This window comes from Urocitellus parryii, chromosome 5 (assembly GCF_045843805.1).
Source record: "Urocitellus parryii isolate mUroPar1 chromosome 5, mUroPar1.hap1, whole genome shotgun sequence".
Lineage (NCBI taxonomy): Eukaryota > Metazoa > Chordata > Mammalia > Rodentia > Sciuridae > Urocitellus > Urocitellus parryii.
In genome coordinates this window covers 51,344,551-51,369,141 of record NC_135535.1, presented here as the reverse complement: position 1 = coordinate 51,369,141, position 24,591 = coordinate 51,344,551, and the positions used below count along the sequence as shown (strand labels likewise).

At 36.1% G+C, this 24,591-nt stretch overlaps 1 protein-coding gene across 1 annotated transcript in view; it reads right to left on the bottom strand.

The window, feature by feature from the left end:
- Positions 1-24,591, bottom strand: part of Wif1 (Wnt inhibitory factor 1) — a 70,782-nt gene that overhangs the window by 19,978 nt on the left and 26,213 nt on the right. The window contains exon 3 of the mRNA XM_077799020.1: positions 6,894-7,002. Within this exon, the coding sequence (XP_077655146.1) occupies positions 6,894-7,002 (109 nt within the window). The remainder of the gene's footprint in view (positions 1-6,893; positions 7,003-24,591) is intronic.

The window sequence follows — 24,591 nt, the reverse complement described above, 5'->3', positions numbered from 1 at the left end:
GGACAAAACAAAATTGAAAAATTCTGTCCTTGTGAAGTTTAAGTTTCAGTGATTTAATTTGAACATATACAGCAATAGCAAAATATTTAAATCACTTAAAAATTTAGAAAAGTAAAGTAAAAATTGATGTGTTTAAAGACAGAGACTTAAATTAGAATTACAAGTGGTGGCAATGTTTGTTTGGGGTCTGCTACTACCGCATTCTTTGATTTTAACCTCTTTTATAATCTCTCTACCTCTAACTTCCTATATTTTAATATTACTAGATTTTCTATATTTTAATTTTACAATAGGTACATAAATGTCATCAGAGAATATTGCCTAATGTTTAAAACAAGATCAATAGAAAATTGAATCTGCTATGACCCACTGATTTTGGGTAGTTTAGTTAAACTCTTTGTGTCTGAGTTTCCTCATTTAACCATAAGACCAATAATAATGCTATAAAAATAATTTTTATAAAATTTATGTGAAAAGTTATTTTACTTGAATAAAGAAAATTATAATGTTAGGCTGGGGTTGTGGCTCAGTGATAGAGTGCTTGCCTAGCACGTGTGAGGCACTGGGTTCCATTCTCAGCACTGCATATAACTAAATGTATAAAATACAGGTCCATCAACAACTAAAAAAAAAATGGAAAAAAAAAAGAAAAATGTAATGTTATGTCACCATCAAAAAGTGTCTTTCATTTTAAAAGTCTTATCAAAGTACTTTACAGCTGGATGTGGTGGCTCATGCCTGTAATCCAGGTCATTGGAGAGACCGAGGCAGGAGGATCACAAGTTCAAAGATAGCCTTAACAATTTAGCAAGATACTGTCTCAAAATTAAGAAATAAAAAAGGGCTGGGGATGTAGCTAAGTGATTAAGCATCCCTAGATTCAATCCCAGTATCAAAAAAAAAATGCACTGTACACATAACAGCATAGTTATACTAAATTGTGCCTAAGGCAAAAGAGAAAAACAGTCTTTTATGTTTTTAAATAGAAAAACTGTAAGAAATTTTGGAATTTTGGTAGATAACTAAATATAAGATGTAGTATTTTCCTCTTCTTAGTAAAGCAATAGAAATGATATCCCTCAGAATTTTCTTTCTAACCTAAAATTATGTCCAATTACTATTAATATTAACAAAGTATTATAAATTTCTTTCTTTTCTTCCTTCCTTCCTTCCTTCCTTCCTTCCTTCCTTCCTTCCTTCCTTCCTTCCTTCCTTCCCAGGGATTGAACCCAGGGGCACTTAACCATTGAGCCACATTCCCAGCCCACTTTTTTGTATTTTTTATTTTGAAACAGGGTCTTGATAAGTTGTTCGGGCCCTTGCTAAGCTGCCAAGGCTGGCTTTGAACTTGTGATCATCCTGCCCCAGGTTCCAGAGCTGCTGGGATTACAGGCATGTGCCAATGAGCCCAGCTCTTTCTCATTTTTCAAAGATCCAACTGTTTCCAGGCTTAAAATCTTTGCTTATCTTATTTATATAGAATAATTCCAAACCACCCAAGTAAAAAATTGAACACATTAAAAATCCAGCAGCCCAAGTGGAAAAGCTTTATTTACAATATCTATCTCTTCTGATATAGGAGGTATGTAAACATAGCTGTGATCTGAACCCTCATATGGAATTATTTGAAAAGAACCAGAAAATCAACTTTAGGAGTTAGGAGGTACCTTGTTCATAAGTTTCAATGAATTCATTTTCAATGAAAAAGCAAAAGTAAAAAAGGTATAAATTGTAGAAATTACAGTTGCCCATCTTTGAGCCGTAAAACATGAAATGAAAATTTTCTGTTCATTTCTAGAAATTCTGCTTGCCTTTCTTTTTGCTTACTCAGTTTTATGCATAAGAAAGTTTAAGTAATAAGAATTACAAGAATGTCTTAAAAGTTCTGAAATATCATTTTAAAAGAAAACAAAACAAAATCTGACTTTAGTTAGCCTCATCTCCATTAATTGCCTTTTGTGAACCCTGTATGCTGCCCAAACTGTATTTCTCTCAGTTTCTCAAATATGTGGTACATGTCCACAGTGTGCTGCCTGCACACCCAGCTGCCTGGAATGTTCTTTCTCTTCTTTTCTGCCTGGTGTCCGCCTACTCAACTTTCAAGGCCAAAATGAAATAGCATTTGCTCTCTGTAGCCTTTCCAAACACCTCCTGCCTGAATAATTTCATTTACATATTTCAAAAATACCTCTATATAAAATTTTATTGTAGTACAATGATTTCATTATGGTCTGCGGCTTTACTAAAGATGAAATTTTCAGAGGCAAGAGCCATATCTAATTTTTATTTATTTTTTTTTATAATCTTAGCCCCTAGCCTATTGTTTGTCCCAAACTAGGCACTGACAGAACCAATATAGGTTATGGGAGACACACTCCTTACATACTCAGGCACACACTCTGCTCACATGCACAAAGACGGGAATTCACCATAGACGATGGGAGGTACAGAGAATAAAATATTAGCAGCATGTATCTGGAAAGAAACACACACATAGAAGAAAGGCATCAAAGGCAGAAAAAGCATAGGCACTTTACTTCTAAGGAATAATAAAATGGAAAGTCATGTTGTGTTTTTGCAACAACAAGAAAATGAGTACCGAGCCACTTTTACTAAAAGCTAAATAAAATTAGGCCAGATGTGAATTCCCAGGCAGTCTAGGGTATATAATCTAAACTGAATGAATTAAAAGAATTTAGGAAAACTAAAGCAGATTAAGTTTCACTCACATGGCATTCAAGTACACAATGATGTACAACTGGTTGCACGTAAACTAACTGTTATGTAAGTGCAATCTTTTTCTAATTGAATACCTCTTCCACCATGAGATGGGTACAGTGCTCATACTGTCTCGAACTCTAGTCGTTTGAGGACTGCCTAGTAAAGGAAGAGGTAAGAAAGGCAGGCAAGTGCTCAGTCTCAACGCTGCAGGATTATAAACTGCTCCATGGTTAGAATTTATCCCACGTAAATGTCCACCAGTTCTTCAAGTTGCCCTGACAGCCCTTCATTGTCTCAGCAAATCTGATCCCTAACTCTTGGGCTTCATATTCTGCTAAGAAGTGGGGCCACCAAGGAGACAGTCCCTCCAAACGTTAGTGCACTGAATTCCTGAAAGTCATAGTTGAGAAACACCACTGCTCTGTGGGTTTCATGTTATGACAGAGACAGTGTTCAAAGAGGCAAAGCCCTGGCTTTATGGAAACTGTTTTTTGTTATACAACTCAGTAATTTTACTGAACCACCCTGCAGTTTGTATTTCCTGTTTTTGTTCTCTTCAGATGCCAGAAGGCAGGCACTTCATAATTGTTAAAGATCAAGAGTTTTCTTTCTTTCTTTCTTTCTTTTTTTTTTTCAACGCAGTGTTCAGGCATATAGGAGTCTGTGGGATAAAAGAACAGCTTAGCAGCTTGGGGGTATAAAATAGCCCAGTGGAATAATGAATGCTACCTGGATGCTTAAGAGCAAAGACACACTGATTTGGTTACTTTTTAATAATTCAATGTACCTTCACCTCTCCTACTGTGGTGACTGAGTTAATGAGGCTAATGAATAACTGCCCTGCGATAGTCTAAAATTCCCATAAACTTCTTGTACCCGCATTTTTCTGCAAACAAATAGTACATGTTCTTTTAAAAAAAGTGCATGTGTGCACACACACACATGTGAGCATACCACCTGGTCCCAGAAGAAAGCTTATTCTTTTAAACTTGCCTTGCTCCAAGTGTCATCCACTTTTTCCTCTAAATTTTGTTATTTTTAATGTGTAAATTATCAGAATTAGTATAAATTGATATGTTTTTGTTTGTTTGTTTTGTTTTTGGTACTGGGAACTGAACCCAGGGGTGCTTAACCACTGAGCCACATCCCAGCTCTTTTTCATATTTTATTTAGGGACAGGGTCTCTCTGAGTTGCTTAGGGCCTGCTAAGTTACTGAGGCTGGTTCATGATCCTCCTGCCTCAGCCTCCCGAGTTCCTGGAGGAAATTGATGTTTAATCTAAATATTATCTATTAAAACATTCTCACATCACATGTTCAATGTTGAGAAGTAGAATCTTGGTAAAATTTTTAAACTAGGTTAAAAGCTCTTAATTAGAAATCCAAAGATGCAAGATTTATTGGTAGCTGATCAGATATAACTGTAATTAATGCATTGATCTTCTTTTTCTTTAATAATCAGAAAAAGACAAAGAAAATTTTCAAAAATACAAGTTGGAAATTGAGAGACATGCTAGATATTTATTTTATTCTTGACTCCTTTTTTAAAAAAAGGTAAAAAAATATGATCAAGAAAAATTTCATATAAAATTATCTCTGACTAAAAAGGTACATTATATGACATGGCAGGAGGCTAAGTAATGATCATATTCCAAGAACTTGGCTGTTGTAGCATCTTTCTTGTCTCCATGATGTAATAAAGCCCCATCAATGCCATCTGAGTGGAACTGGGATATCCACATCTATGGAATAGGATATCCATGTCCTTGGGGCTACAAATGTTAGGCAAATAAATCTCCAGAGCACAAGTACTCATTCCTTCACACAGAACTACAAATCCATCTAGATGCGTAGTAAATTCCCTGGGAGGGCTGCCAGTCACTACAGCACTGAGATGATCAGAGAGAACTAAATTCATACTTTTCCTGACTACACTCACAATAGCATTTACACCAGGAAACTAGAGAAAGTGTTTATTTAGCTCTCAGCTCTTACAACACTGTAATGCAGCACTGCAGATGCACTGGGAGAGGCAGATCACTGCAACCTGAAAACATCCTTTGGGAAGATGCCTGATTTCTTGATCATTGTATAGACTTAGCTCCTAAAGGGACTTTTTTATGATATCTGAAAAAACTATTCTAACCTTCTTATAACAGAGTAAGATTAAAAAATTTTTTTCTTAAAAAAGGGGGGTTTGTTGTCAATTATTTTAAATAAAGTTGTTACTATTACAATACTAAATAAACAGTAAGCTGTAACTAAGTTCTACATGTAGAAAAACTTAAAGTGAATGAAGGCACATATTATGAATCAGTGAAACCTCTCACACTAGAAAAGCTGATGACCCAGAAAACAAATTTGAAAGCCCTGCTTCAGGCTATTGCCAAAATAAATTTTTATAAAATAATAGAAGCATGTGTAAAGTATCACTTTACTGTTCCCTGGACTAGGAATTAATTTCCAAAAGCAAAAGGAAATGGAAAAAAAACTTGCAAAAGAAAATATACTTTGAAAACATATAATTCGATCCCCTTCTCCAAAAAAATAAAATTTAAAAATATATAAATGGTAAATTGAAAAAGTGCATTAAAGACAATCTATTTATGGCAAGATTTGCAAAACAATAAGAATATCATTATCCCAATATAAAAATCAGCATGGAACATAGGTATTTTGTGTTGTCTACTAGATTGAAATAAGTATGTCCTATCTTAAAAGGAATTTTTAAATAATCAAATTAAAACTATGCTGTGAAAAAAATCTCTTTTCACTTTTTAAGTCAGCAAGGTGGTTAACAGGATTAATGACCTATGTTGATGAGATTATAGTAAGCCAGGCACTCTCTCACACTGCTAGCCATGGTACCAACAGGTACAACTTTTATGGAAAGTAATAATGGCATTGTGGCAATTTAAGAGCCTTTTAAAAAGTTCATGGTTCATGTCCTTTGACACAATAATTCCACTTCTAAGAATCCATTTGAACAAAATAATGAGATAAGCACCAAGATTTTGGTGTTCACATTAATCCTACAATTACTTTCTGTGTGCCTGCTCTTTGCTGGGCCTTGTGCTAAGCATCATGGTGAATAATGCAAATTGGGCTCCTGCCCTTTGGGAAGTTAACATCTATTACTTTTAAAAGTATGTTTACTGTGATATTTCTAGCATGCAAACTCTAAAAACAATCTCATTAATAAACAATAAAAGAATTGTCAAATTATTATATATCCATAAAATAGAATATTATAATGGACACTTTAATGATTTATAAAGAGCATTTAAAAAGAATTTTTGAAAAAATTTATAAATGACATGGGCAAATGCTTATGATAAAGTGTTAAAAGGAAAATAATAATGATGTAAAACTATATATACAATATTACTATTATACAAAAATATACATTCATTTAAAAAGACTAGAAGGAAATACATGATTGTGTTCACACACATGATCTCCATCTCTATCTAAAATCAGAAATCTTGGGCTTTAGTCTCAATTCCTCTACTCATTATTAATATTTGTCTTTGGGAAAGTCAGTTAAACCTCATAACTCTTCATTTTCTAATTTACAAAATGAAGCTATAATTCTGGTCTTAACGTACTCAAATTAGATAATGCAGGAATGGGTTTCACATAAGATGAAAAACTGAAAACAAATATTACAAACTATTATTTTCTTAGTAAAGAAGGATTATGGTTCTGAAGGATGATGGGATCTGAATCCCTTTTCCCCCACTTTTCCTTGTGTTTCTCTCATTCAAATTCCTACTTAATACCATGTAAACTTTCTGGCAGGTGTCTGCAATCATTTATTTAGAATCTTTGCCACATTAGTGCAGCATATGAATCCATACTTACTGACTGAATGTATGTCAGCACATGTGTTTATTTTCTCTGTCCTTCCTTCCTTTTTGTTTTCAGTCTGAAGTCTTTTATATACCTGGTATGGGCTGAAACTATTTGGGGTTTTTAGGAAATTATAAAACCATCATTTCTTCACTCTCCTCCTAATCCTTTGCCTGAACAATCACAATTGGATTGCCCTGAACTCAACACATCTCTTCAGGAAAACATTCCCTTTGATGGATGACATTTGGGTTCTGAATATTATTCTCATCACCATTACATTTTAAGTGTAAACCTTTCTCCAAGGCGAAGACCACCCACCTGATGCCTTGTGAGGCACTGTTCCCAGCAGAGGGACATTAACAGTCGGATCTGCCATGATGCCTTTATCCAGGGAACGCAAAGAGAGGAATTCATAGAAGTATTCTGCCTACAACAAAAGGTAATGACAGTGAGAACCACGGAGACCACAGAGAGTGAGAAGGCACTTCCAACACATCAGCCATTTGATGGAAGAGTGATAATATTCCCCAGGGAGCTATGGAGCCCCCGACATTTAAGATGCTATACAGGTATATCTCACCCTCTGTGTTTTGTAGGTACAGAATTAGACCCTCTGTTTGGAAAGAAATGATTTTTTAAAACATTGAGAACATTTATCTAAAACATCCATAAAAGATGGTCTTTTCACAGTATTATTTTGTTGCTGTCTATTGAAAGAATTGAGGGAAAAATGCTTTTAAGGAAAGAAGTGGTGTCAAAACAATTATTGATTCACCCTTAAAAAATCCATCTCAACTTTTGGGGTCAGTTTTTAATTCTTTTCAAATCTGAAATGCGTCTTTTGATCAGAATCTGTAGGGCTATAATATGGGGCTAAGGAAAACAGCAACCTATTGGCAAAAGAAGACATTAAGGGCCAAAATTAATGATCTTGCTGTTAACATTTATTTTCTTCTCTCATTCCCTTAAGAAGCTTATATTTAAGGTCTTAGTTTAATTATGGAGAGAAAAGCCTAAAAATGCCCAAAACAACAATACAATATGACAAGCCATAAAACTTTACTATGTAAACATTTTCATTTTCCCATTAAGTCACTAGTTGAGACTCACAAGGCCATGAATGCTGAAGGTAGTGACACATAATCTCACTACAGAGCTTTGATGCTTAACTGAGTCTCAATTCTTTTATTAAAAGAGTTTGTACTGGAGACAACATGTTCTTGCTTAGGGACAAGAGAACAATCAATCAAGAAAACAAATGCCAACACAACAGGCAAGTTGAATGGTTCTTCAGTCATCTGTACAGTTATCCAGAATTTGGATGGGTTAATTAAAGTAATTAATTACGTAAACACAGGCTAAAAGAAGGTTAATAAAGAATAGGATCTTTCCTACATGCAGTATAGAATTTATTTTCCAACATGGAAGATATTAAAAGATGATGAATGGGGGCTGGGATTGTAGCTTAGTGGTAGAGTACTCACCTAGCATGTGTGAGGCACTGGGTTCGATGCTCAGCACCACATAAAAATAAATAAATAAAATAAAAGGTATTGTGTCCATCTACAACTAAATAAAGAAGAATTTATTTTAAAAAAAGATGCATGGTGGACATCCAAATGACTTTCTGCTTTAAATCATGGTATGAGGGCTGGGGATGTGGCTCAAGCGGTAGCGCGCTCGCCTGGCATGCGTGCGGCCCGGGTTCGATCCTCAGCACCACATACCAACAAAGATGTTGTGTCCGCCGAGAACTAAAAAATAAATATTAAAAATTTAAAAAAAAATAAATAAATCATGGTATGAAAAGCATTAGGCATTAAGGACTTCATAGGAAGCTAATAATGCAAAGGGGAAATCACAGTTGTTATGGGGATATTGTCTACAACCCCAGTGAGATGAAACTACTTCCTGTTTCAGTGAGCCAAAAGGAACAACTTCATTGACCAAATCTTCACTATCTCCCTTCTTTGAATTGTGGCAAAGGTTCCAGAACACCACAGTGAACTATTCCCTAGGTAGTAACAGTTTCATGAATTAATTTATTAGTTCATCCATTAGGAGGAACCTGAGGATCAAGGGCCATAAGACAGATGATTCCTATTTTATCTAAGGAAAGGCAGAGATCCAAAATAAGTTTGATGAAAGGAATGTTGTCAGGAAAGGTAATTCAATTTGGAATACAATCCTTTGAAAAAGAGAATGAATAGTATTTCTGTCCCTGCAGGAAAACTAATGGTTATATTAAAAGTGAACTCATTTTCATGAATCCATGTGTTTTAAAGACTTTTATCAGCTGTTATGTCCCTCTATGCCAAAAAATACTTTGCTCTAAAACATATTTTAGTTGCCACAATGAGAGGACTTAATGCTGGATGCTGTTATAATTAATTACATTTGCATTTATTTATATTGCCTAGTACAGTAATAATAATAATAATAACAACAACAACAACAAGCAACAATAACATAACAAAGGTGTAATAAACACTAAGTGCCCAAACTTCTTCTGAACATTTTATTAATGATACACATAATGATTGTGAAAAACTGAGTGGGTAGAACACAGAAACTCTGAAACAAAAACTTCAAATACCATATAACAAGTCATCATTTGCTACCTCATAATCATATCTTTGAGCTTTATCTCATTATAAATTAAATCTACTTTCTATGAATGATACTTTTAAATTGCATTTGTAAAACTTAAGATAATTTCAATAAGAAATCTGATTTTAGTTTAAAATATTTATTAATAAGGAAAAGGATGAAACACCAAAATTAGAACAATTACATAGAATTAAGGGTAATTGGGTTTTATTCTTTCTCTCCTTTTCAAAGTTTCTGTACATGGTTCTATTTATGGTGAAATTAATGCATTTATTTTTTTAAAAAAGCATTAATTATGTCTCCTGCTGTTAAGTGTGTGGCTGATGATAATCATTGACTCCGAAATTCTCACCCCTTCTATTTAGGGTAGTTATGCTCATGCAACAATTTTATTAAATCTTTTTGAAAGCATGCTTCAAGACAAAGTAGCTTCCAAATGTTTCTTTCAAAAGTTTCATATATATATATATATATATATATATGCACAAGACATTAATTAAAAACAAAAGTAAATGGCAGAAAGATCAGTACAGTTGGGGAAGGAAATAGGAAATAGGGGGAGGGAGGAGAGGAGAAAAAGGAGAAGTACTGAGGACTGAATTAGAACAAATTCTATTCTAAGCTTTTATAACTTTGTTAAAATGAATCCTAATGTAATGCTAACTAAAAAGAATAAAATAAAAAAAGTTTTGGTGTTCAAAGTATTTAGAACTAACTGAAAGAATTTCACTCAAAGTCCAGAAAGGAAAGCTCAGGTCTCCATATGGTCACATAAAGTAGGCTAGGAAGCACTGAATCCATCATAGTGAGGTCTGAAAGTTTATCATTAGCAGTGACATGACACTAAACATTATGCAGCTAAGTTTAATGGATTTTTCTGGAAGGCCAATACTCTGATCTTATCAATAACAAGTTTCACAGGTTTTAGTATGTCTCTTTGGTTTCTTTGAGAATCAGTGCACAGCATGATTTTTCTGCTACAATTCTAAGACTACCAAAGACTGTTGTAGGCAAAAACTGCTCAGTTTCTTCTGTAGATCATTTTTTGTTGCAGGAAAGATGGACATTTGTTAGCTGAATTTCAGTTAGCAATAACAAAATGATAGTTCAAAAACTGAAAACCCCTGAACCTTTGCATTTTCAGAGGACAGAGTTAAGAACTGAGGGTATCAGGACAATGATGACTTTGCTCATTTAATGGGTATTCTTTCTTGGATCTTATCAGCAAAAAGCAGTTGCTGGAATAAACCTTTTTAAGTTATTTATCCTTCTTTTAAAAAATATTTTTGAGTGAATTCATTAATTTATTAAAAGATAAGGTCACTGGGCCATCAATTAAATGTAAATAGTAGTTGTTATACACACAATTTTTTTCAGTCCTTTCCACAGCTTTTATTGGTGCATTATAGTTGTACATAATGATGGAATTTGTTGTTACATATTCATAAATGCACACAATAATACAATATAATTTGGCCAATATCACTCCCTAACACTCCCGGCTTCCTTCTTCCTGCCCCCTGGTCCCTTTCCTTCACTGATCCCCCTTTGGTTTTCATGAGGTCCCCACCCCCACCCTTATTTTCCTTTTTCCTCTCTAGCTTCTACATGTGAGAGAAAATATACAAGCCTTGACCTTCTGAGTGTGGCTTATTTCACTTAACATAATGGTTTCAAGTTCCATCCACTTTCCTGAAAATGACATAATTCCATTTTTATTTTTGGCTGACTAAAACTTCATTGTATATGTATATTACATTTTATTATCCATTCATCCATTGATGGACACCTAGGCCGGTTCCATAGTTTGGCTATTGTGAGCTGTGCTACTGTAAACATGGGTGTGCATGTATCGCTATAATATACTGACTTAATTCTTTAGGATAAATACAGGAGTGGTATAGTTGGGTCATATGGCAGTTCCATGCCTAATCTTTTGAGGATCCTCCATACTGATTTCAATAGTGGTTGTACTAATTTACAATCCCACCAAAAGTGTAAAAGTGTTCCTTTTTGCCCTGTTTAATTCATTTTAATTAATTCATTTATTAATTGGGTTATTTGCTTTTTTGGTGTTTTTTTTTAGTTTCTTTATATATTCTAAATATTAATCTTCTGTCAAAAGAGTAGCTAGCGGTATTTATCCTTCTTATTAAAGACAGTAATGGGACTTGAATCTCTGAAATTTGTAATCTTCTTTATACTTGGTATATTTTTTCACAAAGTTTTGTCCACATGCTGTTTTTACTGCTTCTTAAAAATTCTAACTTGAAAGGCAAGGTGCAGTGGCACATGCCTGTAATCCCAGGGGTTCTTGAGGATAAGGCAGGAAGATCACAAGTTCAAAGCCAGTCTCAGCAAAGCAAGATGCTAAGCAATTCAGTGAGACCCTGTCTCTAAACAAAATAGGACTGGGGATGTGGCTCAGTGGTCAAGGACCCCTGAGTTCAATACCCAGAAACACCACCCCCCATCAAATAAATAAATAAAGATTTAGACTGGGGATATAGCTCAGTTGGTAGAGTAGCACAAGGCCTTGGGTTCAATCCAAGCACCACCAGAAAAACAAAAAACAAAAAAACATCTAACTTGAAAGCCACTTAGAAACTGAACAACCTTTTGCCTTTGATGTTCTCTTTTTTTTTCTCCTTTTTTTTTATTGGTTGTTCAAAACATTACAAAGCTCTTGACATAATTCATACATTAGATTCAAGTGGGTTATGAACTCCCATTTTTACCCCAAATACAGATTGCAGAATCACATCGTTACACATCCACATTTTTACATAATGCCCTATTAGTAACTGTTGTATTCTACCTTTCCTATCCTTTGATGTTCTCACTGACTTCTTTCAAAGTTTCATTTGCCAATGTAAAGCGATCTACCAAAACCATCAACACCATGTAAGTGTTTCTACAAGTAAACATTGCCACAACATAGAGAATAAATACATCCTTAATTTAACTTATGTGTTTAAGTAAAAAGTCATAAAATTTGGCCAATGAAATAAATGATCAGTTTATGTTGTATTCTAACTTCTAGACAGAACTTTCCATTTTTATTTCCTTTTTAATGAAATAAATGTTCCTAGACCCCATGTCTCCATTGGAAACACTTATTTGGAGGCAAATAAAACCTAAATTCTAAGCCAAGGAGAACAGAAAACTAGCTTCAAAGTTTGGGAACAAGTTGCACAAATTGCAGATTTATTACTTAGATAAAAGGAACTCAGAGCATAAACCGTAGTAGAGAAGTTATATTGGAGAGTCTGAAATGTCCATTAGGAAAAAGTACATTTTGTTTTATTAAATGACATTTGTGGAAACTCAGGTAGAGGCAAATAGGGTGATTATTTGGGAAATGCATGAAAAGATTGCTTTGTATTCAAACAAAGAATAGGCCTATTCAGGAGAATAATTCACTCCTAAATTAAGTTGCTGAAAAATTTTGCTGACCTGGTTTGCCATGCAGTAAATTTTCTTTTCATGGAGAAGTATAAAAGACACCCAAATGTTATCAAGAGGGGAGTACTGGAGGCCATTTATCTTCCTTCTAAATTGACTTGGCTGAAATTAGGGTTGTTCCTTCCAGAATAGATGAAGACATCATTTAAATAGCAAAATGAAAAAACTCCTCGGGCCTTCGCTCCAGCACTCTTTTGTGGGGTTGACATGGAGAAAGGAAGCAGAGCATCACAGAGCATCAGGAGGAATGAAGAGAATCCAGTATTTTTTTTTTCGACCTTTGAAGTTCTGGGTTCATAGTGTATACTTGATCCCATCAGCAGAATAATTGCAGGAACCTCTGAGTTAAGACTCAGTCTTTCATAAAACCATGACTCTCAAACCTCCTTTAACTTCAGGTTTCATGTTGTTGGCTCAAGTGTTCATGGGAGAACACTCAAACATCAAAGGTGCCATCTTTGTTCAAAGGAAATGTCAGGCATGTATAGATACAAAAAATATATAGAAGCCAGATGATTTAAAAATTTAAACAATTTTTGTTAAGTGTTTACTATACTGTAATCACTGTTCATCTAATCTCACAATTGTCTACTACTATTATACCATACACCATATTTGGGTACTGAGTATGAGATGCACTAAAGTAATATAAAATAGCTTCTACGCTATATATGGAGAGCAAGAAGAACTATTCTAAAATAACAAGAAAGGAAAATAAGGCACTGTTAAAACCCCAAACTAAATGAATAAGCATGCCCAATGTTTAAGATAATCTGATGCCTGAATATTTGGCCCCAAATTGCCAATTTCACATTCTTCTTCAGCATTCTTTTTACCTCTTTGCAAAATTTTATTCTTCAAACTCAAAACACATTAACTTTTGGATTATGTGATGCTCTGCTGATTCTCCTCACAGTTCTTGGTTTTCCTCCAGTTCCTCAACGTTCCCCCTCTCTGCTCACAATCATATAAAATTACTAAGATCTAGTCATCACTAAGGTAGAGCCATACCTATATTCCAGTGATTTCACCTCTACTGACCTTCATTGGGCTTCTCAGTCCTTGGTCTATCTCTCTTCATATTGTCATAAAACTCAAACTCTTATAGATTGTCCTTTTGGACAAGGATGCTTGTTATCATTGGAAACAGTGTCCCCCCACCAAAAAAAAAAAAAAACGGACCATGTAATTAGGCTTAGTCCCCAGGGTGGTACTGCTGTGAGATGATGGAACCTGTGGGAGGCGGAGCCTTGTGGAGTCCCTTAGGTCACTGGAAACATGACTTCAAATGAGATTGTAAGACCCTTATCTCTCTTGCTGTGTCTGCTTTTGACTAAAAATTTGAACAATCAAGCAGATGCACTTGCTCCTGCATGATATATGCCCTTTCCTGAGGTCCAGTCTCATAGGGCCACCCAGTCTTGGACTTAAACTTCCAAATTGAGAACTAAGTAAGACCTTTTTCTTATAAATTAGTTGCCTTGGGTATTTCATTGTAGTGATTCAAAGCTGATTAACACAATGCTTAACATGAACTATTCATATCCTTCTTCTAAAGTGTAGACTCTTGTCATCTGCCTTATCATCTTCTTTTTAAAAATACTTATTTTTTAGTTTTAGGTGGGCATAATATCTTTATTTTATTTTTAGGCAGTGCTGAGGATTGAACCCAGTGCCTCATGCATGCTGGGCAAGAACCCTTCCACTGAGCCACAACCCCAGCCCTGGCTTTGTTACCTTCTATAGTGCAGACTCTTTGTCACCTGTGTGCCCATGCTCACACTCAGAGTCTAGTTCACTGTCTTCCAAAACCAGTGGATTCTTTCATCTTTTGATTATGTCCTGTCCTCTCATCCTCACCCCCACCCCTGTTCTAACCCCAGCCCAACCTTTACTTCCTCATATGGCATTTTATAACATTCCTTGAACTATCTTCTTGACTTTCTTATTAAAATATCTTTTAAAATATAAAACAATAAATATAATTAAAACATCCTTTGCCATGTCACAATCTTTTCTTATCTACTCTTATCTCTAGGATAAGGCATTATCTTGATAAGTATGTCCATAGTCCTGCTTCAAATTTCCTTTATCCCTTATTACTCCGCAACAGGGATCATCTTGCAGAGCTCAGTTGGCCTGCTTGAAACCACAGCATACCTATACTCCAGTGATTTCATCTCTACAGAATTTCACTGAACATACAGCAGCTTGGTCTTTAAACATATACATAATTATTCAAGTTTGTGTGTATATATCATGTATCCTTATCTAAATTTTGGATTCCGTATAGAAAAGAATGGGATTACATTTTTTCCCCAACACATTAATAAAGTCTCCCTCACCACTGTGCACAAGCAAGGTATCTGAAAAATGTTTGCTGAATGAATGAAATAAATGACCTACTGAAAAGTATCCATAAGCCTAAACCCAGTGCATTCCAGAACATATTGTTATGATGAAATGGCATTAGCTTCTGATCCTACTGACAGGGAGAAGCTTTTCTGATTAGCAATTGTGTATTTATTTTTATGGGGTCAAAAGATTTTTACTTTGCTGTGTGGCCAATCTCTGCTATGCACAAAGAAAATACAGAACACTTTTGGAAAAAAAAATCAAATGATCATTGATATTTAATATCCAGGCAATCTGTGATGATATGTAACTGTTCTATGCTTGTTGTAGGACACAACCTTAGAAACGAGGTTCCCAGAAAGAATGTAAGCAGATAATTAAACAAGGTCTAGTTATGAAACATACTTTTGTCCAGTGCTCTTCTAGTTCATATTCCCCACTTGAGTCTCTAGTCGTTTTGTATTCTATAAATTATAGTATATAGTTGCAATATCACTGGGAAACTGTGTGATATCAATAATAGCTTATCCCTCTGGTCTTCTTTTGCCACTATCTTTAAGAAGAATTTAAAAAAGAAAAGGAACAGCACCTTCTCATAGAGTAGTTATTTAATTATCTCATGGGTCTTGGCTTAAATTGGCATAGAAAGGAACATTGCTTACAGAGAAAATATCAATGAGCCAAGATTCTTCTGTTCTAGTAATCATTTTTATACACACTAAACCAGACCACAGCCAGTGGGCTAGATTAAGGGAATGAAGTTATTGGAATATAATGGTGACATTAAAACTTGAAAGTTCAAGTACACACATCCGGGACCATGAATTTTGTAAACTAAAATTGGCAGGAGATCATACAGTTTGGCTTCACAAAAATTTGAAATTTCTGAGACATTTTCCATTTTTTCCTCCTAGGGTTTGGAATCACCATTGCTCATGCAAACCAGAAACAGACCTGGCTATCTGACAAATAGTTGGCTAGTCACTCTCTTTCAAAATTCCTAAAGACAGGGAAGCAACAGAGGGCTATATTCTCTTTTCTATTAAATAAATCCAAAAGTTAAGGATTTTTTTTTTTTTTAGGGAGGGGTAACAGTGAAGTAGAAAAGCAAAGCATTGTAAGACACAGAAGAGTTTTTTCAGTTTGTCTCCAGATTTTTAAAAGGGTATAGGTATAAATATAATCTTCAAAACATTTTTAGTCCTATTTTAAAAAGAACTACATATGGTAGATTGCCAGCATTTTTAATGGAAAGGGCCTTGTAGGCATTCTGCTCCCATTTTATTCCTTACGCCCCTAGGACACGCACCGGCTTCTTATAGTACTACTGCTCGAACTCAAGCAGTTGCAAAGTCATGGGTGATGACAACCTAAAACCTAGACACTGGGAGGAAGAACAGCTTGAGCAATTATGGCAGTGTAAGGTAAGGAACCAAGGAAAGAAAATGTCATTACGAGTGCACAGCTGACACTTTGGGGACAAGGGACAGTCCAAACAAGAGTTGCGGGAAAAGAAACAAAGTCAGAAGCATGGGTGGGTACACAGCTATGAATTTCTCTGAGATAACAAGGATAACAATTATTTGAGAATACGGATAGGCTAAGAAAGCAGATGTAAGAGGTAAGCATTTTGGAGGAGATGAGAGGGGAGACTTCAGTTTGGAAAAAAAGAAAAGAAATTCCTATTGTATTTTTCTCTTTTCATCTCAAGAACACTTGAATATTTATTTTCTTAATGTTTCAGAAACAGTTACTGAGCATTCATTCACTTGGGGGGTGGGAACTGTGCTAAAAGCGATTTCTTTTATAATAACTATAAAAACAACTGAGCAACTACCTCTCCACCCCAGGCGGTCCATTTGTTCTTTACCCATATTTCACTGCCTTGTTGGCTCTTTCCTGCTGCTCACCCGGTGGTACCTTTTAGCATGTTGCCTATTTTAGAACAGAAGGCATATAAGATGTACATGCAAACTCAGGTAGCACAGAGAGTAGCCCAAAAGGGGCAAAATGAATGTTCCATTTCTTTCACGGTTCTTTCAGATATCTAGTTATCTCTAAAGATATATATTTGTCTCATTCTAGTGATAAATAGTAAGAGCATCTGAAAAGTTTTAACTTAGAAATATCCAGAGATATTCTCTGTGATGACTTTCAAAATATTTAAAGTAAGGCATATTTTCCTTAGTCTTAGTTCCAGGTAGTTTTCTTAAATTCTTTAATATATTTTTATTGGATCCACATGGCCAGTATTAACTTCTTTAATAAAAAAAATTAAGAAAAACAGACTTTTCCTCTTAACCTAATGTTTTGAAAAAAATGCATTCAAGTTACTTTGGTAAAGGTTATGAGATGTGCCTTAATTTGACTATTTCATTCATGTAATTACAATTTCATGTGTCAGAATACTGTGCTACAAGACATCCTCTGGTGATTAGTTTCTTCTGTTCCTGAGTCAAACAGAAAAATAAAAGATTTGTAACCTCATGGTTACAGCTTTTCAAAGTCCAAAATTTAGAGGACTACTCTTACTAGCACTCAAAGATTCAAAGAATAGACACTTATTCTAATACATTTTGTTTTACCCTTCAGAAAAAGTTACTGTCTTTCTAGAAAATATAACATAATTGTCCCTTTTAATCTTCGAAGCTTCTCTACTCATTTGCTATTTTAAAAAATGTCGCTCACACACGCATTGCTAATCCTCTCGAAAAAAAAAAGAAACCAGAGCAATTTACTGAGCATCACTGATGATAAAAATCCACAATCTGAGGTCTGGCTTGATCTTTGTGGACAGCCGGAGGACAAAACAATGGAGAGTGTTTAAAAAGTACAGGTGTAAGCCAGCAACATTTATCACCTACACTGGCTCATATAGCACTAGCCACAGCAAGAGCTTTAGAAGAGGTGTCTGTCTCTGTCTTTGAGTAACTCTGATAATCATGCTGATTGTCAGGGCTGAGGGTGTAGCTCAATGGTTGAGGGCCTGTGTAGCATGCATGAAGCCCTGGGTTCCAATCCCTGCACTACAAACAAACAACAACAAAAATAAAAAATCAAAAAAACACCTATTTGTCTGAACTCACTTAAGTAAATATAAGAGTATTTGCTTCTGTTTGAAGTGAATTCAATATTTTATTCCCATGCAACCAATTTCCTGTACTGCAATTTCAATAGAAAGAAATCACATGCCAGGTCAAATATTCTAGTACTTAAATGATGCTGTGCTTATTTTTCTAAACACATTTGTTTTACATCAATCTTGCTTTTTATCCTGAAATTGATAGGAAATCCAATTTAATTAATAAAAGTTTCCAAATTGAGATATTAACAGCATATCAGAGTGACAAGATGAGTTCTAAACATCCTCCAGAGCCAGAAGAAACCCTGTCATGACGACAATGCCCTGCCTCTTTCCACTCATCTCTCTTTGCCATGCCCTCCACAGGCACCCTAGTCTTCTAGCCCCAGAGGAGCCAGAGGTGAACTAGGGAGAAGAGCCAGCCTAACTGCCTTCCAGGTTGCAGCCCAGGGAGGGGAGAAGTCTTAACTTTGGAGATCTGAACTTGAGCCACTGCACAGAAGTGGATACTTTAATTATTGAAATGAGAATAATCACAGCAGTGAAGTAATCAGAGGGCGATTTTATTTGACTAGAGAAATTCCAGGATTCACCCAAAGACCCAGGGAGAAAGTTGCCGACACAGGAGGTTAGCAGGGCTGCTGGGAGAAAGAGGGACAGTTGTTCTGTGTGATGACACAAATGGCATTTTGCTTATTTGGTGTAAGAGTTTCAAGCCCTTGGTTCCTTATTTAAGTATTTAAAAAAAAATTTTTTTAGACGTTGATGGATCTTTATTTTATTCATATATTTCTATGTGGTGCTGAGAACCGAACCCAGTGCCTCACACAGGCTAGGCAAGTGCTCTCCCATTGAGCCACAACCTCAGCCCCTTATTTAAGGATTTTAAGAGCCAAACGAGGCAGGAGATTTTCCATTTTCTATATTAGCTAACCTCACAGTCTTTGCTGTCCACTTAAAACATGCCAAAATATTAGGACAACCTGCCACCCTTCTTTATTACCTCTGGTTAGATTGTTACACATAAACTTTTTCATTTCTAGGAGTTCTTTTCTGTAAATTCCTTAGTACTTGCAATTCCTTTTCTGAGGTGTGTCCCCTGCAAAAGATAATCACCCTGTAGAAGCACAGGGAATGACAGACTTTACAGCTAAAATAAACGGGTCTGAGGCAAATAGGAGCAGACACCACAGTTAGTCAAGCTGATTCATTAAAAAAAAAAAAAAAGACACATTAAAGCTGGATCAACTGTCATCTTTTAGTGATGACTGTTGATCTGATGTGATGAGAGAAAGTTCATGCACGTGGATGGGTTGATGCGGCTCCTGGATGGTCCGGAACGTCGTTAACTCATACAGACTGATTCTGGCCTCGGTTCAAACTTCTCAGCCTTTGTTCTCAGGGCTCTGAGGATGGCTTTGAAGTTCAGGATAAAGCTCTTCTAACACACCATTACCAAAGAATAACCTTTTGATTATGATCTCATGAAAGTATAATCCATAACTTACATAAGTTAAGACCGCCGCAAACAGTGACGGTCCTGTAATTGGACCTTTATGAATTCCATATGTTACAATCTCTGCATTAGCTGGCAGTCCTGCATAATACATACATCTCTTCCCCAAACACAGCCACAGAACTTTCTTAAAAGGCTATGAAACTTTTCACAGCTACTGTCAGCCTCGAACTCTTCAGACCCCTAGGCTTGGGTGTAGGTACCTAAAGGGCGGGATTTGGGGAAAGCTTAAAAGGATAATAAATATTTCCCCCTTGTCCCCTGACCACTCATTTGCGAAATGCAGTGTAATCAAAGCCAGTTAACGTTCTACTTAATTGTGTGGCTTGTGTGCCTTAAAAAAAAAAAAAAAAAAAATGTCAGGAGAAAAACAGACTTTTCCAAAAAAATCATTGTTAAAAATATAAATGAAAATGTATTTATTTAGCAACAGTATCTCTCATCCGAGGTTCTCAAAGGATTTGGTCTTGGCTAGGAAGCCATTATGTCATTATTTACATTATCTATGATTTATGTTTATCCCCCTTCTTGTTAAACTAAATTCCATTATTTTAGCAAATTAGAAATGTGACTGTTGAGCACAGCTTAATTGTCTTCATTGAAGGAGGAAGGGCAGTAAGCATGAAAGAGAAGATTTAGGAGGAAAAATACCCAACCCGGGTCCACAATAGTGAAAAAACAAAACTAACAAAGTTTCTGATCTGTCTAAAGAGACAAAGAAGTCTGAATTAAAGGAAAAATGACAGAATAAAAGATATCTAAGGGAAGATTAGACTGTCGTTTGGCACTTAAAAAGAGGTGAGGATACAAGGCCAACAGCAAAAAATGGAGACCACATCAAAGAGTTACCTTTCCATTTGTCCCCTTCCCGTATAAAAACCATAACTACCACCCCCTGACCTGCAGTGTCCTTGTTTTGTTATTTAACCTCTTATCATGACTTTTCTTTCCTTTGGAACATATTATGAAAGTTATCAAAAATAATTCCCAGCAAATTGCCATACCTCTAGATTCTTTGGTTCAAAATAGCAGTGCTAACATGACCTTTGAGTCTCTACTGCCATTGTACAGAACCTCTCCACTTGTAAATATGTTAGTAGCTTCCAAGTTAAGAAGTATTGACTCACAAGGCATCCATCAAATTCATCTGAATCAAAATATCTGACGTTTGACTCCGTATCTCCTCTATGTAACTCTTAAAAGAGACCATAATTATTTATCAATCGATTTTCAATGGTCCAGTTTATTTTATAAAAATAAGTCTTACACACATACAAATGATGATCAGAGAAGACCAGTAACCATAAAGCGGGGGGGAGGATCTGGCTTTTAAATATCTTTTGTTGGGCTGTTTTTAAATAAAATATAAGTGAGCTTTTTAGGGTCCCCAACTGTGACAGGCCACGTGAGACAACAAGAATCAAAATATTAGAAGATATTTTATTAAAAAATCAAAAGAAAGAGATCAATAGAACACCTAGACGTACACAGGGCAGTACAGCAAGTCTGGTGTGATCTGAATCAAGATTTGGTGAATGCATGGAAACTAAAAAGACCTGAGTACCAAGTCTCTTTTATTACCTTAAAAAAATGACTAGAAACTATGAACCGGAAGCTTCAGTATCTGTTGAAAGAAACTAGGACATCAACATAAATTCATAAGAAGCCCAAAGTGCCAGACTAAATTGATGTCCTTCCTCAAAAGAGGAACAGAGGAATATCAGGGGTCTACCTTTGCTTCAAAATTGATACTGATTCCTTTCACATGGCATATTTACTGAGAACATGGAAAGTCTAGACTCCACCATCTGATGGGAAGGCTAAACAATCCATTTAAGAGCCACACTCAAAAGCAAAAACCTCTGTCAGGCAGATGACATCTAAAAGACTCACATTTATAAGAAGTTTCCTTGTCAACTTTCCCTCCTGCTCTGGATGTGACATTGCTTACTTCTGTTTTCTACTTTTCCCATTCCTCGGCCTTATCATTTATTCATGCTATTCTATATTCCTCTTCCTGAAACCTCCAAAATCACTTTCTTTAAAAAAAATTGAAATATTTTCTCCATATTTATTTCTAATTATGTCCTCACCCAAGAGTTTTTGCAGAGGTCTGTAAAGTCTTTGCAAAGTCTGTAAGCCTTTCTTTGGATTATGTTGGTCTTCTCTCACGTTTTCCTGTCTTTAGTTTACTTCCTCAGTTTTTGGTTGTGCCATATCATGTTGGGTAACTTGTAAAGGAAATTTAAGTTATAAGAGTTCTAGTATCATGGGAGACAAAACACGTTCACTAAATGGAAGAAGGAAGGAAAAGAGGAGGGGAATTCTAGGACTGGAGGATTCTGGGATGAACTCGTCACCTAGCAAGAGCCAAAGTTCCAAAACAGATTAAGATAAAGACAAAAAAAACATAGGGGTTAGTACACACTGTGCTAACATAGTGTCTTTCTTCATAGGCAGTGGATAAAAGACAAAGTCAATCTATGAACACAGGCTTTGGAAAACAGGTTTACACAGGGTCAGGCCAACTCTTCAGTCATGTGAGAACAGTGCTATTTTTAAAGATATAGATTGTCTATTAAACACCTTTCAACTCTGAAAACTCTGTATCTGTCTGTTCCTTTTGATGCTGTTGTAATTTCCACGATAAGGTATGGCAGAGAATTTTATAAACAGGGGAGGATTCACAAAGCCCTCGAGGTAAAATGGCAGATCGTGACACTTTAAAGTTGGACAAATTCTGGGAGATGATGTGGGGGAGCTGAGAACCAGGGAGGGTGAGTTACATTTCCAAAGCCCACACAGTCAGCATTTGGCAGCACACCTTTCATGATACCACAGCTGCCTTCCTACCATCCATTTCCATCAGCCTTTGTTAAATACCTACCATGTTCTGAGCACTACATTGGGTGATAGGTATCATGGTGCCTGTATATCAGGCTACCCAGCTAGTGCTTCAAAATTGAACATTAAAGTGTGTGTGTGTGTGTGTGTGTGTATGTGTGTGTGTGTGTGTGTGTGAGCATGAGTGTGTTGGACTAGATAACACAAAAAGAGAATAAAGGACTTCCCTCTTCTCCATACCAACAGAGAAACTGCAGGCAACTTTTTTTCCATTCATATGTCACAGGACTGAATTATAATGTGGTAATGTTGTTGGGCCTTCTCACAGCCTAAAGTTCAAGACAGAAACAAAGTACAAAGCTCTGCTCTCCCTGTCAGAAAACACAGCTCTTTTCCCAGTTCTCTCTCTCTCTCTCTCTCTCTCTCTCTCTCTCTCTCTATCTCTCTATCTCTCTATCTCTCTATCTTTCTTTCTCCCTCACTCTCAAATTTTCAGAAGTCCGCCATCATGCTTGACCTTCACTTTTCTCCTCTGAAAAAAATGAGGTGGTCGAACTAATCTTTATGATTTCTTCTCTTTTGAGAGTTTATAATTCTAAGGCAGCCTTTGTCAATTTCTCCCAAGGTTTAACATAGAGCCGAAGCATTTGGAAAGAATACAGTACCTTCTGCATGTATATCTACGTAGAGAATCCATAAGCTCAATAGTTAGTTCTCAAAGTCTGTGCTATTAGTGACCTAAGATAATGAGTAATCTTCTCAGAAACATAGGGAAATTCAGTGCACAAGTATCCCCACTTTTGCCTTTACCAGTTCCTGATGTTTTCTAGATAACCAATTTATGTTTAACCAATTTATGTTTTTTGATAACCAATTTATGAAATTGCATAGAGCAAGTCAATGAGGTGGCTGAGAATGGTTACCCTCCGCCAGACCTGTCTCTTTCCCTGTGTGCCGTGTGCTCACTGCAGATTTTGCTCAAAGGAGCTGTGTGATGGCTCCTGGCTTGAAGGGGCTGCAGAAGATGTTCTGCAGTAGAGAGGCCAACAGTTTATAAACAATAATTCATATTTACCCACTAGGCTTCCTCTCCTTTTTCTTGAGCTTTTGTTTTTGGGGTTGGGGATACTGGGGATTGAACTCATGGACATTGAGCCACTGAGCCACATCCCCAGCCCTATTTTGTATTTTATTTAGAAACAGGGTCTCACTGAGTTGCTTAGTGCCTCGTTGTTGCTGAGGCTGGCTTTGAACCCATGATCCTCCTGCCTGAGTCTCCACAGCCACTGGGATTACAGGCATGCACCACCATGCCCAGCGTGGGCCATTTTAGGCTCTCCTAGATTTATTTATTTTTCTTCTTTCACTCAGATATATATCTCTGGGAGCTCTGATTAGCAAACTAATATTTGTTTTCTTTCTTTTTTTGAGGGGGCTGGGTTTGGAGGAGAGGTTCTTGGGATCCCAGAAAGAGAACTAAGAGGTCTACCACTGAGCTACATCTCCAGCCTCCTTCCTTCCTTCTTTCCCTCCCTTTTTGTAGTACTGGGACTTGAACTCAGGGACGTGTGTATGTTAGGTAAGCACTTTACCACTAAGATACATCCCCAGCCCTTTTTATTTATTTTGAGTCAGGGTCTCACAAAGTTGTTAGGCTGGACTTGAACTTGTGATCCTCCTGCCACAGCCTTCAGAGTCACTGGGATAACAGATATGCACCAACACACCCAGCTCCTGTCTCTTCTTTTACGAACACCCATAAGAATTTATTTGCTAAGATTTCCCTTATTTTGACAAAATGTAACATATACCATTCTTCCTCTTTAAAGGGCTGTCTTCTAGCCACTAATGACAATGACTCTGAATTTTAAAGATGATCTACCTGCTGATCCCACATTGCTCTGTTCCTAAGAAAACAGGAAATAACACCTTTGCCTGTGGCCGAGTAAAACTACTTAATATATAAAAGTATTTTAAAGAGTAAATATGCAAAATGAATATTGTAATCGCTGTTTTTAAAAGTATTATGGATAAATGTATCTACATATGTACATGAAACATACAGAGAAGTTCATAAATGTTTACTGCAATTCATTTAATCTTAGTAGAAAAATGTGTTTTCTTGCTGTGTTCAAAAGAAATGA